Source organism: Nannospalax galili, unplaced genomic scaffold (assembly GCF_000622305.1).
Source record: "Nannospalax galili isolate Female #2095 unplaced genomic scaffold, S.galili_v1.0 scaffold1191, whole genome shotgun sequence".
Classification (NCBI taxonomy): domain Eukaryota; kingdom Metazoa; phylum Chordata; class Mammalia; order Rodentia; family Spalacidae; genus Nannospalax; species Nannospalax galili.
The window spans coordinates 749437-766502 of record NW_008330570.1 but is presented as its reverse complement, the minus strand read 5'-3'; the positions used below and the strand labels follow the sequence as shown (position 1 = coordinate 766502).

Below are 17066 nucleotides of genomic sequence, written 5' to 3'. Positions count from 1 at the left end.
GTGATTTCTAAGTAGCTTCTCAGTCCTCAGAGATGCCAGGCAGGGAAGGCCAGCAAGTCCCCACCACCACAGAAGCAGAGGTGACAAGATGTGTCAGAGACAGCACAGAAGGGGTATGGGAACAGCTTCCAAGTTGGACAGTGAGTCCCAAGATCCTCTCCTCACCTATGTCCAATAATAAGCTTCAGGAGTTATGCGTCACAGGGGAACAAGGCCACAAGAATCCAGGGCAACATCCCACCATTCCCTGTTTCCAAATGATACTTCCAGTTTGCAACCAGATCATTTTTATTTTAAATTAATGAACCAACTGATTTGATCTACAGGAAGGGTGTGGTTGGCCTTCCTCATCTCTAAGTCATTCCTGAGACTTTCTTCACTGGGCCTCCTCTTAATCCCTTCCTCCACAAAAAAGTGGAAAGAAAAAAGTGAGAGATCACTGACATAATGGGAAGGGGAGGAATGGGAGGGGATCTACATTAGGGGTACAGCGTCCCTTGTCCTCACAGACAGATAGCTTCACCAGAAACTGCTCCCTCTCTCAGGCAACAAAAAATGGTGGCCAGCTTCCAGAGTCTCTTTTGTTTCCCATGCCCCACTCCCTGCACTGTGTTTATTTTAGGTTTTTTTCCTGATGGCCAGAGATAATCATCAGAAACCCTGCCTAGCAAACAGAGTCTCAATCACTCTGGCTAAAGTCTGGTTTCTCTTAATTTCCATGGGGAAATGTTCAGTAATTGTGAAGATGCACATTCTGAGGGGTTTTTGCTGTTGTTATTTTGCTTTGTTTTGTATTTGTGTGATTTTGTGTGTGCGTGTGGTATGTGTGTGTGTGTGTGTGTGTGTGTGTGTGTGTGTGTGTGTTGAATATGTATCTGTATGCTCAGAAGAGAGGAGGATGTTGGATGTCCTGCTCTATCATGCCCCACTTCATTCCCCTGAGACAGTGTCTCTCACTGAGGCTAGCGTTAGGCTCAAAGCTCCAGCAATCCTCCTGTATTTGCCTCCAGCACACACACACACACACACACACACACACACACACACACACAGCACTAAGGTTACAAAAATACTCAAGACCACTTATGTGGGTGCTGGGGTCTAAACTCAGGTCCTCATGCTTGCACAGAAAACTTCTTACCCAATGAGCCATCTCTCCACCATTGTTGGGTTTTGGTTTTTATTTTTAAAGACATTTCAAAGCCAAGTCTGGTGGTGCATACCTGTAATCTCAGCACTCAGGAAGTGAAAGCAGGAAGATCAGAAGCTCAAGGTCCTCCCTGGCCACATAGCAAGTTCAAGGCCAGCCTGGGCTATATAAGACCTTTTGTCAAACACAACAAAACAAAACAGACAACAACATATCTAGGAAGAAAAAGTGTAGGTATGTATTAAACAAGGGATGAGGATCCAACACTCCAGTTAGGGATTGGGGAAGGCAGGAAGTGTGGATAGGGCCACACAGGGAGGTAGTATCAAGCCCCGCCCCACCACCCTTCCTTCCCTGAGTGGGTCCCACCTACCAGGATCAGGTTGGCAGCTACTGTGGTTTAAATATATCTTTGTTCCTTCAAAATCTGTAACAAGTTTAGGAAAGAGGTGGTAGGGCCTTTCAGGGATGATCAGGGTATTATAAACTCATGTGATGTCTCCTCCACATGGACCTCTGTGCCCTGCTTTCTGGCAGGTGTTGAACTGCACAGCATCTCCACCAGAAGCGGAGCTGGTGTTGACACTGTGTTTTTAGACTTTCCAGTCTTTAGAATCATGAAGTATTAATACCCCTGTTCTTTATAAATTAGCAGGTCTTAGGTGTTTGTTATAGGCATGAAAAGCAGACTGAGACAGTTACCAGGACAATTTGCCAGTCTTTTAAGAACTTGACCTGGGGGACAGAGAGATGACTCAGCAGTTAAGAGCACTACCTACTCTTGCAAAGAACCTGGGTTTGGGTCCCATAAGGTGGTTAGCAACCATGCATTAATTCCAGTTCCAAGGAATCCAATGCCCTCTTCTAGCCTCCAAAGGTATTGCAAACATGGGTGCACTTACATATATGTACATAAAATACTCATACACATAAATTAAAAAATAATAATAATAAAATATTTTTTTAATTTTTTTTAAAAGAGAACTTGGTCTGGTCCCTTGGGTATAAACTTACCCTGGTTGGAGAGACAGCTCACTGGTTAAGAGTACTTGCTGCTCTTACAGAGGACCCAGGTTCAGTTCCCAGCACCTACATAGTAGCTCACAACCATCTGTAACTCCAGTTCTAAGGGATCTGGTACCCTCTTCTGGCTCCAGGGATACCAGGCACACACCACACGTGTAGTGCATGTGCGGGCAAACACTCATGTACATAAAATAAAATTGAATAAATCTTAAAAAATAAAAGCAGCTCAGCCCTCAAGGGCAACCCAGGAATCCACCTAGAGGCAAACACGAAGCTGGCAACAGCAGCTGCCAGGGCCTCACGCTACAAGTCTGACTCAGCTGGCACCAAACTGTTCATCACAGGAACCAATCTTAAAGTAACACGTGAACAACAAACCACAACCACAGAAATCTTGAAGTTCAAGTTCAATCCACTTAGGCTGGGGTTTTGAATAGAGGTAAAAGGAGGGTGGGAATCCTTCTCAAGCCTGTCATTTGCTTCTCTGTTTACAGAAGTGTTCTTTAAAAGGGAAAAGGAGAAAAACCATTTTGTTTCTAATCAAAGTACCTTCCTCAGGAACCACAAGAGGAAAGAAAAAGCTGAAAACATGATCTGATGAAGGAAGAGGCACTGAGGTAGAAAATGGCCAGGAGGGGAAAGGAGAGCGGCAGCAGGCCTACTGCCAGAATATATAAATGACAACCATAAAGGGCAAAGATACGAATGATTAATAAAAGTCATTAGGAAGCAGACACCCTACAAGAAGAGAGTCATAGTCTGCAACATTACACAGACTTGGATAGTTTAAAACATGTTTAAATAATTCTTTCAGAGAAAATATAGTGATTTAAAAATGAATAAACTTGGCCTGATTCATTCATAGATCAAAGATGAGCTATAGTTGTCAAGATTAAATGGAATAGAGAAATAATTAGCTAGGCATGGTGGCACAATCTCAGCCCTCAGGATGTTGTGGTAGGAGGTTGGTATGTTGAAGGCCAGCCTGGGCTAAGAGACAGGAAGGAAGGGAGGAGGGAGGGAAGGAAGGAAAGAGAAACAGACGAAGGAGGGAAGAAGGAAGAGAGGGAGGGAGGGAGGTAGAGGAAGAGGAATGGAGAAAGGAAGGAAGGCAGAGAGGGAAGGAGGGACAGAGGAAGGGAGGAAAGGGGAGGAGGGAGGGAGGGGGAGAAAAGGAGGGAAAGAGAAAGAGGAACCAAGGAAGGAAGGAAAGGAGGGAGGGAGAGAAGAGAGAGAAAGAGGAACGAAGGAAGGAAGGAAGGAAGGAAGGAAGGAAGGAAGGAAGGGAGGGAGGGCGGGCGGGCTAGTATCTACATGATGCTCTATAGTTTATAAGGTGTATCTATGCATACTGCCCCTTTCTTCCACCAGGTAACAAAGTACCACCCCCTGTCCTTGTTTGCTAGGGAAGACAGAGAGAAGCAGCCCCTTACCTGGCCCCTCTATGCCTAGGCCTGTCTTAAGTTTCCTCAATTAAAAGTCAAGGGTATGAACACTATCAGACACAAAGGGTCCACCTGTCCATCAAAGCCCACCTGGGCCGTGCCTGCCCCCAGGTGCCATAAAGACAGGTTATAGACACTTCCTACTGAGGACTCCACACACCACTGCTTCGTAGTATTGATCCTAAGCCCTCTTCTCTTCTGAGTCTATACTCTCTCCCTAAGCAACTCTTCATGCGCCCCACACTTTTAGGTCCCCTTAAATGCTGGTGATTCCAATTCTGGATGTCAGAAACTCTCTCTTAAGCTCCAGATCTTAAGAGCACAGGATGGTAGACAGGTGTTCAATAATTACTCATGGACTAATCTGACACTTGTATGCAGATGTCTCACAGGCACCTTACACACACACTAAACTCATCTTCTCCATTCTACCCCGCTTCCATCTTTGTGGGTGGTCCTGTTGGCACCCTGCCTAGATTACTCCAACAGCCTCCTCCTACACTGGCTGGACTTCTCTGGAGTCCACCAGAGTGATCCTTGTTCATGCAAACCAGATTCTACGAGTTCCCTACTTGAATCCCTCCAATGTAATTCCATCATCCTAAGAATAAAGCCCTTCCACCAGGCGTGGTGGCACACACATGCCTTTAATCCCAGCACTCGGGAGGCAGAGGCAGGCGGATCTCTGTGAGTTCGAGGCCAGTCAGCCTGGTCTCCATAGTGAATCCAGGACAGCTGGGACTACAGGGAGACCCTGTCTCAAAAAGACCAAAACAAAAAAAAAAGAATAAAGCCCTTCCTTGGCTGGGGAATATGGCTCTGTTGATAAAAGTGCTTGCCTATCATGCACAAAGTCCTGGGCTCAATCCCCAGCACCACATAAACCAAGCATGGTGGCGTATGCCTGTAATCCTAGCTCTTGGGAGGCAGAGGAAGGAAGATGAGCAGTTCAAAGTTATTCTCAGTTACATAGAGAGTTTGAGGTCAGCCTGGGTTACATGAGGCCCTGTCTCAAAGAAATGTTTTTAAGTAAAAACAGAGCTGAAGGTATAGGTAGGTGGTAGAGCACTTGCCCAGCATGGACAAGGCCTTAGGTTCCTATCCCAATACCAAAACGAGAGAGAGAGAGAGAGAGAGAGAGAGAGAGAGAGAGAGAGAGAGAGAGATCCTTCTACTATCTGGCATCTTTACACCTGTCCCTCCAGCTCCTGCCCCTCATTCGTGCTCTTTCAGAAGCCTTCCTTGGGTCTCCCTAAGCAGGTGCTCACCTAACAGGATCTGTTCCACAGCCGGTGAGCTCCTTGAGTTTAGAGATGCGATTATTCGTTCTCAGTACAACACCCTCCTAGGACCAGCGTTTGCCACCCTGACAAATGTTTGATAAGTGGTTAAAGGAATGGAAATTTCTTCTTGGACCAGAGAAATAGCCAGGGGAGGTGGCTCAGCCTGGTCTGCGTCATCTTGTGCAAATCACTTCTGCCCCAGAACCATATTAGAACTAGGCCAATGGAAATTCAGTAACTTATTTTCTAGGCTCCTAAAATCCATCCTCAGTTGCTGCTTTTTTTACCTTGACCAGGAAAAATCTTCATTAGCAAATGGCAAAGGAGTAGAGATGATCACTCTTTAAGAGTTAAACCTTGCAAGGCTGGAGAAGTGGCTCAACAGTTAACAGCACTGACTGCTCTTGCAGAGGACCTGGGTTTGGTTCCCAGCACCCATATGGCAACTAACAACCATCTGTAACTCCAGTTCCAGGGGATCCACCACTCCCTTCTAGCTTTCACAGGTACTACACACACATGGTGCACTTATATACATGTAGACAGAACATTCATACACATAAAATTAAAATAAAATCATTCTCAAGCCACTGAGACCAATGCCAGACATTTCCCCTGGCCTAGACCTAGCCAAAAAGTTCTCAAACTCTCAGAGATGTGGAAGAGGAAATAAAGCTAAAAGGAAAGTTGCATGTCAATAGTCAACAGGCATTTTTAAACAACCTGTTACAAGCAAGGCATTACAGGAGACTCTAGCAGAGCTCCACCACAGGTCTTTATCTTCCTTGAAGCATAAGGCAGCCTACAAAGAAAGTCACACCACACATTCTGAAAGATCCACACAAGCAAAGCCTGCCTCCTGGGGAAGAAACACAAATGTCAGAGCCAGGCTGCCCAGATGCTGCTATGGGCAGAGAAAGGGTTAAGGCTGGTGTTGGGTGTGGGCAGGAATGGCTTCCTGTGACCTGGACAGAGGAACTATTTGGTATTTGAAAAGGCAGGAGAGCTGGGTATGATGGTACCCACTGTCATCCCCATGCTCAGGAGGTGGAGGCAGGAGGATCAGAAGCTAAATGCTAGCCTCAACTACATAGCAAGTTCAAAGCCAGTCTCCAAAATTTTTTCTTAAGAGGCAGGAAAACAAATTCTTCCCATGCATGGAAGGCAGGGCAGGGACCACGAAGAATAAGCCATCTTCACGCTAAGCGCAAAGTAGTTTCTCAAACTGTTTGAGAATCTATTGAATCTGATGGAGATTCAATAATTCAGAGGAAGGAGGTTGAGACAGGTTCTTACTATGTAGCTCAGGCTGACCTTCAATTTGAAATCTTAGTATTCAGAATCTAAGTTTTAGGATTACAGGTGTGCACCACCATCCCAGGCTAAGAATCAACAGCTTAAGGATGAGACACATAACTCTGGACCGTATTTCCAAACTCTGAAGCATCCTGTAGTCACTGAACATCCTGTATCCCATACAAACTCGCAGCTTTAAAAATTGGGTCTTAGGCTGATGAGATGGCTCAGCAGGTAAAAGCACTTGCCCTGAAAGCCTCAGGACCTGAGTTCAATCCCCAGAATCCACAGTAGAGAGAATCAATTCCTAGAAGTTCTCCTCTGAGTTCCACATACACACCACAGCATCACACACATGCCCACACTTGCACAAACACACATATACGCACACATCATACATACACCATAATAATAACAACAATAATAATAAATTTAAACAAATCAATAAAATTGAACCCCTCTCCCTAGTATGTTTCATGTGGCTCCTGGCTTGGAACTCAGTTTGGATGATGACTGCCACAACTTTATTCCTGCCTTATATATATATATATCACACTCATGTCAAGGAGTAAAATCAATTTCCTCTTGCACCTGAGTCAGCTTTGACCAATAGTAACGAGCCTAGCCTATAAAGGTGGGAGAGTCTTACTTTCTCCCAGAGGCAATACAGAGATACTCTGAGCTCCAGACACAGGGTAAAGCCTTCTGAGAACCTGCCAACAGCGCCATCAGCCAAACACTGACTGCTGAATGAAACTGACAAAGCAGCCAAGTGCGTGACCCCAGTCAGTGCCATGCGAAGCAGAAAAACCACTGAGTAAAACAGAGCCAGCCTAGTGAAACTTGAGAAACACAAAACTAGTATTTACTGAAGCCCTGAATTTTAGGGTGCTGTGTTACAATGGACAACTGAATCATGCCAAGCAAGTGGCCATTACCTCCTTGAAAGCCAAGGAGAAACAGCCACCCCACAACAGTGAAGTTCCCAGAGAGCCTGAATGGAATTATTTGTCCAAACATGTTTATTTCTGAGGAAACAAATGTAGCCTTTGCACTACAGTGAAGGGTGATTCATAGTCCCACGAGTAGGTCACTGCTGTGGACATCAGTGACCAAGGGCTGTGGGTTGTCCATATCCTGACAGCTTCAGGACCAGCATATGCTCCTTCTCAAGGGCCCCTAGAAACTCCTCCACACCCCTAAGCTGCTCCTCCAAATGTCTGGTGGCAGAGAAACCCGAAGCCCAGGCAGAGCAGAGTCCTGGCTGAGCTGAGCTAGGGATACCTTTGTGCTGCAGAATACAAGAACTCCAAGAACCCGCCAGGCCAGTTCCAACCAGGAATTACATCCACAGCTTCATCCTCTTTCACCTGGAGAAGAATGGCTGTAGCTGGCTACTCATTCCAGGAGACATTTGCTCCCAGAGAGCCTTCTGCTATGAAGTCAGTCTACAAACCAATCGTCAGGAGTTCCTAGCACCCCTTGCCACAGATTCATTTCTTAATGACATTACTTTTTTGTTTTGTTTTTTTTTACATTTATTTATTTATTTATTTATTTATTTATTTATTTATTTATTTATATGGGGTAGGACAAGAGTGGAGGTCAGAGGACAACTTTCAGGAATCATTTCTCTTCCTTCCACCATGTGGGTCCTGGAGACTGAACTCAAGATTATCAGGCTTGGCAGCAAGCGCCTTAACCCACTGAGCCATCTTGCCAACTCAATGACACTAATATACATAGTCCTCATCTCAGCCATCACCCATTGCAATTTCCTCCTCTGTAAAGTGAGACAGTGTCTCTATGGAGTCAAGCAACGTTGGGAGGAAGCTTGGTCATTGTGGTCACATGGTCACCTGCATATGCAGGCTCGTGTGAGGTATGCATGCACGGAACTGCCATTGAGGATGTGTGACTTGGTGAGGGGAGAGATGGGGGATGTCTGAATGTTTATTCTGGACTGGACCACCTAAGTGGGATCTGCTGTTTTGGAAGAGGCTGCAGAGTAAGAACCTCTTAGCAATTCTCTTTCATGGAGAGTGTACCAGAACGGTTGGGCTGGCCAAGCATAGGAGCAGGAGACGGGTGTGTGTGTGTGTGTGTGTGTGTGTGTGTGTGTGTGTGTGTGTGTGTATCTGTGTCTGTGTGCATGTACATGCATGTTCATAAAAACAGTTCCAGGGCCCACAGCTGGCCCAGTCCTGAGCTTCAGTTTACCCTCCACAAAAACCCGGCTGTCTGTAGGCTGCTGATCTAAAATTCACAAACATGGGGATGTTAACCACAAAATGTTATGAAATAATATGGGTGAAAGGTGGACCCTAAATTGCCTGTGAACTATCATGACATATGAGGAAAGCTCTGTTTACACACAGATAAGGATCGGAAAAGACCACAGACAAATACAACTGGGGAAAGCAAAAGAGGAAAAAGAATATAGACTGGGCTGCTTTTCTGCAAAAGCTGTTCACATGCTCAATAATCCATTATCCTTCAATAATGCATTGGATTTGGGGGCCCTGAGGCTCCTTTCAGTATTCCAGTTCCTCCTTTGATGCCCAACGGTATACCCTTCAAAGAGGGATGGCTGTCGCTCTCCTACTCTGGGACAGTGGCAACCAAGAGCCCAACTCAAAAACTGGGTTGAAATGGCTTCCTCCCTGACCGGTCTCTGGCACCTCTCCCACACCCAGCTTCCTCACTGCTAAAAGTGCCGGGGCCCAAGCCCAGGCCTGCTGTCATCCTGCCCTGCCTCCCTGCCTTGCTCCCCTGTCATCTGTTTCTCACTTGAACCTAGCCATGGTCTCACAATGAACTTTCAGTTATAGGCTTCTACATCACATTCCAGGGCCTCCCATCTCTTGAACACTGTTCTTCAGTACTACACAGCAAAGGCTTTTGGGGCAACCAGATCAGCAGGAAGGAGGCCCGGAGGCCTGGGCTACAAAGTCCTTCCATGCTTCCTAACTCACCAGTGTCATCTCCCTGGTGATCCAGCCCCCTCTGCCTCTTTCAACCTTATTAAGCCTCAATGTCCTCATCTGTGAAATGGAGCCAATCACGTCCAAAATTTGTGGAGACAATGTGGACACATTCAGCTCCAGTTGTGGACAGGGCTGTCTTTGGAAGCCTTGTCCCCTCTCACACCCTCCCTGCTGCAACTCCCCTGGGACCCCCACAGCCAAACTGGACATCACCAGGTCAGTGACTTGCTAGGTAATTTTTAAGTGTGAAAGGGATTCTGCCCACAACTTTATTCTGTTTTACCTTGCAAATGAAGGCCTAAGCAGGCTACTCATTCCCAAATAGCCTCTGCTTTCTGCTATGAAGTCGGTCAAGGCGCTATCTGTCAGGGGTTCTTCGCCTCTCCTTTGTCACACTCATTCCTTCATGACACACAGAAGAAGCTAACAGGTGAATGTGAGTATATATGAAGGTCTCTGAAACACCTACTGCTCAGAGAAGTGTGTTCACCACCACCTTGGCTATGTCTTCTACCCTCCTGCTTCCCCTTCATCCCCAACCATCAGCTGCTGCTCCAGAACCTGTCAGTGCCATGTGGCGTCTCACCTCATCCCAGGGGCAGTTTAGGCCTATCAAGGACAACCTGTACTATAAGAGCAGAGCTGTTAGGATCCAGGTGAGAGAAAAGCCTGCCAACTGCAGCTCCTCCTGACTCATCTGCCCTCCCCTCAGGCCAGCTCAAGACTGGGGCTCTCCCCACCACAACCTGAGACTGCCCAGGCTGAACCTCTTTGTCCCAGACCCTGCAGGCTGCAAGACTTTTTGGAAAATATTTATTATTTTTATTTTGTGTGTATGAGTATATTGCCTGCATGTAGGTTGGTGCACCCTTGTCGTACAATGCCCGAGGAGGTCAGAAGAGGGCATTGCATCCCCTGGAACTAGAGTTACAGGTAGTTGTTAACGGCCATGTGGGTGCTGGGAATCTAACCCAGGTCCTCTGTAAGAGCAGCCAGTGCTCTTAACCGCTGAGCCATCTCTCCAGCCCCCAAGGCTGTACCTTTCACTGTAATGTTCTCTTGTTACCTAATGTGCACCACCCCAATCCCATCTGCCTGCTTCTACCAGCTCTCCTCACTGGAACCCCACCTGCTGGCCTCTGAGAAGAGCCTAGAACAGGATGTCAGGCCATGACCCCAAGTATACCTTTAGTCCTTCCCCCACAGAACCACATACAGATATGGGGTGTGAGGGCTGCAGGAAACTGGCATTGAAAATGTTTCCTTGGTGCTGCTGCTGGTGGTGACAAAAATCACAAGACTCATGAAACTGAGCCCACTCCCACATCCCAGAAGGGAGGCCCGGCCAAAGCCAGCAGGGAAGAAAGGGGAAGAAAGAGCAGGGAGAGCACATGGCAAGAGGAGCAGAAGGTGGGCCTAAGTGGGGTCTGACAGGGGCCTGGCCACCTAGCTCTCACACCTCTGCCCCTCTCATCCTCGAGAGACCCCTACCCCACCCCAGTGGCAGTGCAGGCTGGAGGAGCAGCAGGACAGGAGGATGATGCCTCCCTCCACATCTAGAGGGAAAGATGGCTCCTAGGCGGCTCTCCCCAGCAACCCTGGGCCCTGAGCTTGGTTTCCACAGTCCTCAGATATGGAATGCAGGGAAACTGTGGTGAAGGATAGGCCTAGGAACCTAGGTATCCTTGAAAAAGTTACATTGGTCCCAAACAAGTGACTCAGAGACTTCGGGAACACAGCCCATGGTAAGCTGGGCCTCCAGCCTACTATCTCAGGCTCCTAACTTAACCTTAAGAGTCTCTCTTTCCTTCTTCTATTCCCAAAGCCAAGTTCCAGGCACTATTTAAAGACAAAGTCATGCTACCCTGAGATGCTAGTATTTTTTTAATTTTATCAATACATATTTTAGGGGCTGGAAAGATGGCTCAGCCATTAACACTGAATGTTCTTGCAGAAGACCCGGGTTTGAATCCCAGCACCCACATGCCAGCTAACAACTGTCCGTAACTCCAGTTCCAGGGGATCCAACAGCCTCTTCTGTCCTCTGCGGGCATTGCATGACACGGGTGCACTTACCTACATGCGGGCAATACATATATACACATAAAAATAATAAATAAAAATATTTAAAAAATAATAAATAAATACATATTTTCTTTCTCTCTATAAATACATATTCTTCTCTCTCTCTCTCTCTCTCTCTCTCTCTCTCTCTCTCTCTCTTTCTATTTGCTAGAAATCAAATCCAGAGAGTCTTGTACATGCTAGGCAAGCACTCTACCATTGAGCTATACTCCCCTAGCCCCAGCTGGCCTGGAACTATCTATGTAGACCAGGCTGACCTCAAATTCACAGAGATCCACCTGCCTCTGCTTTGGGAGTGCTAGGATTAAAGGCATGTGCCACAACACCCAGCTAATTCGTAACTTATTTATTTTTAAGTCTTTGTTTCTTAAATTTGGGGGTTTCATTTCTTTGCAGGCTGGGCTCCTTTAAGATCAGCAATCTTGAGGCTGGAGAGATGGCTCAGTGGTTAAGAGCACTGGCTGATCTTGCAGAGGACCCACGTTCGATTTCCAGCACCTACATGGCAGCTAACAACTGTCTACAATTCCAGTTCCAGGGGATCCGACTCCCTCTTCTGACTTCTGAGGGCACTGCACAACACGGGTGCACTTATACAAATGCAAACAATACATTCGTACATATAAAATAAAAAATAATTTTTTAAAAAAAAAGATCAGTAATCTTGAGTCCATAATCAATCTGCAGGAACCTAGATGCTGGCCCGCCCTGTGGCCACAGGAGGCCTGGATCCAAGCCCACAGTCCTTTTCCCTAGAAGCTCCAGGAACCTCCAAGTTCTAGCTGACCTGAGTGAATGGGGCCTAGAATGGCATGGGCGTCATCAGAGCAAGGGGCCTGGACAAGCTAAGTCAGGGCACAAAGTGAAATGACCAGTGTTTCCATCTACTTGTGAAGAGAGACCCAGGGACCCAGCAAGCTGTGCCTTCTGAGATCCAGGTGGGGATACAGACAGGAAGTCCATACTTGTCCCCAGTACACGGAGAGGCGAATCCAGGCCCCTGCTCTCAAGCATCTCTCTGTCTAAGGAGACAAACACCCAGCGGTGTGGGAACCCTGGACTAGGGGTCAGCTCACCTGGGCCCTTGACTTTCTGCTGCCAACAAGTAGAAACTGCTTATGTCTGTTTCCTCCTCTGTAACATGGGGGCTTTGAACTAGATGCTCTCCCCAGCTCCCACCTGTTCTAGCACCCTCCAACTCTTTCTAGAACAAATCAGAAGGCATGAGCAGAGAAACTGGCAGAGAAGTGAAAGATCCCATTCACCCTGATACCGCTCAGCAACTGTTTCCACAGCGTGTCAGCGGCTTCAGTCTGAAGAATCCCAGGCACATCCTTCCTTTCCTGGCACCCAGCTAGTCACCTCTTCAAGCTACCACCACTCCAGTCCCACCTTCCACCACAATGAACTGAACTGAAACAGGAATCAGGTCCTCTCTACCTACCAAAGAACCTAAGGGAAACCTTCCTGGACCGCAGGTCAGGACAAAGCTGTATCACACCAGAGCGTACCAGATCCTCCTCTGATCACTGGTTTGCTGGCCCTCTGGGGACTCACACTGTCTACTCTTCCTCAGGTCTGCTCCCCACTGAACCCAGAATCTCTGTCATGATAGGGCCCTTCTGTGCCCCTATGTCAGCACTTGGAACAGATCTGGAATGGCTTAGGGTATGACTGTTCAGTTTCACTACAAGATGTTCTTTCTATACCCCCAAGAGTCTCCGGCCAACAAGCAGGTCCAGATGTGGTCAGAGGAGGGACCTGGGGAGGGGTTCTGTTCTGCTCCCTCGATGGACAATACATTGGGGGAAACACCTGAGCCCCAGGGACCCTGGAAGGAGGAAAATCACAAGAAGCGCTTGTTTACCCAGAAGGTAATGTTTCAGATTTGAGCCCAAACCCCAAACACTGCCAGGCCCACCTCCTAACCAATTCCCAGTAGCATAACTTTGGCAATTCTTCCCCAACAGAGCTGTCCACAAACAGGCACAAGCTAAAGCCTTTGACTCTGGAAGCTGGGACAGCAGTAGAATGTGTTCACAAAAAAAGCGGCCAGCACCAAGAGAAAAACAAGACATGGTCGTATGCCCACAAAAACCCACAGGCTCTAGCTCTGGGCTGGGCCACTCAGAATACTTTCATGAAATTAGCTGGATATGGTGGTCCACATCTGTAACCTAGCACTTGGGAGGTAGAGGCAGAAGGATCAGGAGTTCAAGGTCATCCTCAGCTACATTAAGACCAGTCAGGGCTACATGAAACTTTCTCTCAAAAGGAAACAAAAAGCCAAACGAACAAACAAACAAAAAACCCCAGAAACTTCTGTGAAATAGAAGCCTGACCTGCCTGACCCAGAATGAATAAACAGGAAGAACCTAGGAAAAGTTAAAGCTTAGCAGAAGCCATGTTCTCCTTTAACCAAGCAGCAGACAATGGGACAGCCCTACAGAGTTCTTGCATCAGCCACCAAAGCTGCCATGGGGTCCCTGTGGGCTCTGTCCCCATCCCACATATACAGTGACAAAGACTTCTGTAAGACAGAAGCAGTGGGGCTTTGTGGCACACACCTTTAATCCCAGCACTGGGAGGCAGAGGCAGGTGGATCTCTGTGAGTTCAAGGCCAGCCTGGTCTACAGGCCAGCTGGAACTGTAGTACTGCTATAGCAAGTTCCAGGTCAGCCAGGGCTACAAGTGAGACTGTCCAAAGCAAGTGTGAAGCCCAGATCTTACTAAAGTTGTGTGCTATGCCAAAGGCATATTTGGAATCTGTAAATATGATCCCTTCTTGGCCTTTAAGATATTTCAAAGCCTGATTTAAAGCAAGTAGTTCACAGGTCTGAGCTAATGAGATTTGGTAACCTCCCTGAGTGTGAATCTAAGGCAGTTCCTGTCCACTGCAGCATACTCACTATGCCTCTAGCCTTCAATCATTTGAGAGGATCCCATTGTGAAGAGCCTGGGTCTGGTTCTAAAGGTTTCTCTTAGGTCATATTGGACCTTGTGATATTCTCTGTGATATCCAAACAGTGGTGTTCAATTTACTTTATAATCTTATGCCCTCCAGTTTAAAATTGGGACGCTGGGTGTGGTGGTACACACCTTTTATCCCAGTACTGGGGAGGCAGAAGCAGGTGGAGCTCTGTGAGATAGAGGCCAACCTGGTCTATATAGTGAATTCCAGGCCAGCTGAGGCTTCAGGGAGACCCTGTCTCAAAAAGAAAAACAAAAACAAAAACAAAAACAAAAAAAACCCAGAAGCAATGGGATGCAGGAGGAAGAAGCACATGGGTACTTCAGCCATATGATGGCCATAACTGGCCATGGGGCCTGGGGCAGGTTGCACTCCAGCTCTCAGGTCACATATGAAGAAGTCAAAGGCAAGGTATAAGATTATGGAATCCATCAACTCCAATCTCCATGGAGCCAGATAAACTCAGGCCAGAATTACAGCCCAGTTTTTGCAGACTATGGGTGCCTGGTAGTCTCTCTTAGTGCTTAGTAGGAGCACATATTGGTGAAGCTGAGGCCAAATATGCCACCCTTTCCAGCAGAAGTAGTCCACCAGCACTAGCACACTCTACACCACAGTGGTTAGCAACACTGCTCCTATCTGTGCTCCCATACCATCTCTTCTATGGGCAGAGCACCCCTTCCCACAACCTCTAACTGTTGGTGACACAGAGTTCTGGGGCAGAAGCACCATGCATGAACACATTTTCCCTCCTTCCTTCTCTCCACCTATCCTAATAAGCTTTCACCCACATTCCCTTGGATCCTCATAACAGTCATTTCTGCAAGCAGGGGAGACAGTGCCTCATTTGACAGAAGAGCACTGAGCCCACACAAGTCAAACTGCATGCTTGAGCTAGGCAGCCACAGCTAGAGATCAGAATTTGCCACAAGAAGTCTCTTAACCAGGGTCACTGTTGGAATGTCTGGAAGGACAATACTAGCTTCAGATCAGGCTCCCAAGGGTCTGTCATTCACTCACTAGGCACAGGTGGCAGAGTGGCCCTGAGGCCCAATGTCCTGACATCCTTCTTTCCCTCTAGTCGAGCACCAGATCCCATGCAGGTACACAACCAAGGGCTGAGAGAGAGAGGTGGTCCTTCTTACACTGGCAACTGAGACCCTAAGGCCCCTCAGGACACATTTGACTCAAGGCAAAGAAAACCAGCACAAAAGAGGCCCCATCTGGGAAACACCTGATGGGAGGGGAAGGCAGCAGTGTGGATGGGGAGGAGGGTAGGACTCACCTCCCTCAGCAGCTGCATCCCTTGAAGCTCCTCCTGCTGCTGCTGAGCCACGGTGACCCCCAAGACCAGCGTGTGCACAACACAGGAGACCACAGAGATGATCACGATGGGGCTGAGGCTGAGGGGCAACGTGATAAAGAAAGAAAAGACAAAGAAGGTCTGCCAGCCCACAGTGTCGCTGGCTGCATGGGCACGGGAGAAGTTCAGGCCCAGGTAGGAGAAGATCTGAGCTGTGATGAGCAGCCACAGCAGGTAGGGTACCACCTTCCGGCTCACGCGGTCCGGGAGGAGCCCCTTTTTGCAGAGCACAAAGAGGATGATGTCCAACACCAGCCCGATCCCAGCCACGACGAGGGGAGCTAGCTTGTCGCTGGAGAAGACCACAGCGCACATGACCACCACGTAGCAGTCGAAGAGGGCTGCGAAGACCACCAAGACCAGCAGCGTCTCATGGCGCTGCCTCTTGAAGTAGGTCTGGTAGAGGTTCTCTAAGGACTCTGGCACGAAGGTCAGCCGCATGAAGCGCGGCAGGCACAGGCAGGATCCCGAGTTCCGCACGGAGATTTCATGGGTCCGGCCAACCCCGCGGTCAGGGTCTGAGGGGAGGCTGACGGAGTACTCGGCTGAGTACTCTGCCGAGTACTCGGGATCTGAGAAGCCCTGGTTCCTCGGCATCTTGACTGATGGCTGCCTCTACTAGTCCTGGAGAAATGGGCTCAGACGATGGACTCGGTGTCAGCCACTTACCAGAGCTTTATGAGACCTGGGGGAGGCTGCGAGCCTCTTCTTGGCTGTGGCTGAAGGGCAGGATGCTGGGGCAGGGGTGCTGAGTGGGTTTCCAGGGCACAGGTGGCACCGATCATCTGCAGGTTAGAAGGACATGACTAAGTAGGAGCGCCTCTCCTTCCCCCTGATCCACCCCACCCCTCACACAAGATCCTGGCTACATAAGCCTGCAACCCCAGGGCCTTCCCCGGCACCCCCACATAGTCCTGTCCACGCCAGACACCCGGTTTCCTGTCTCTGGATTCTGGAGGGGCCTAGCCATCTCTCCATCATTGCATCCCCATCTCTGTGCCATCTCTCGGTCCCTGACTTCCTAACCTAAATTCCCTTCAGGCCCAATCCCTACAGCTGAAAATAAAACGATGCAGGAAGAAGCCGTGGCCGTCCTGGGGATTCCTGCATCTTCCTTCTGTTTACTTCCTTTTTTCCATGCAGCGCTAGGAGACTGCAGCCCCTTCCCACCTCCGGGCGCCGCCTGCCTCCCGGAAGCCCAGCCCTGGGTCTGCGCTTACCTGTGCTGGAACTCCGGAGCCGCGTGCTCGGGGACCGGCTGCGGGGCCGGGTGAGGCGTGCCCCAAGACTGCTCCCCTCGCTTCAGGCCCGGGATCCGCTCCGCATCCACGGGCGCAGGAGGAAGGAGGTGGCGCGGCTGGGAGATCCGGGGGCGCCGGGGCTGCGGATCGCCGCCGGCGGCGAGCGCAGCGCTCCGGGCTCCGCCTGAGGGGTCGCGGGGTCGCGGCGGCAGCTAGCTG

The 17066-nt window shown here is 48.6% G+C and overlaps 2 protein-coding genes across 3 annotated transcripts in view; both read right to left on the bottom strand.

The window, feature by feature from the left end:
• The window catches only part of Adcy3 (adenylate cyclase 3), a 103296-nt gene extending 86236 nt beyond the window's left edge, over positions 1–17060 (bottom strand). For both annotated transcript variants that reach the window (XM_017802160.2, XM_008848650.3), the window contains exons 1-2: positions 16827–17060; positions 15529–16391 (exon numbers count right to left, since the gene is read on the bottom strand). In XM_017802160.2, coding sequence (XP_017657649.1) covers positions 15529–16203 — 675 coding nt within the window. In that variant the 5' untranslated portion in view covers positions 16204–16391; positions 16827–17060. The remainder of the gene's footprint in view (positions 1–15528; positions 16392–16826) is intronic.
• Positions 16823–17066, bottom strand: part of LOC103746667 (translation initiation factor IF-2-like) — a 4808-nt gene continuing 4564 nt past the window's right edge. The window contains exon 3 of the mRNA XM_008848931.1: positions 16823–17059. Coding sequence (XP_008847153.1) covers positions 16823–17059 — 237 coding nt within the window. The remainder of the gene's footprint in view (positions 17060–17066) is intronic.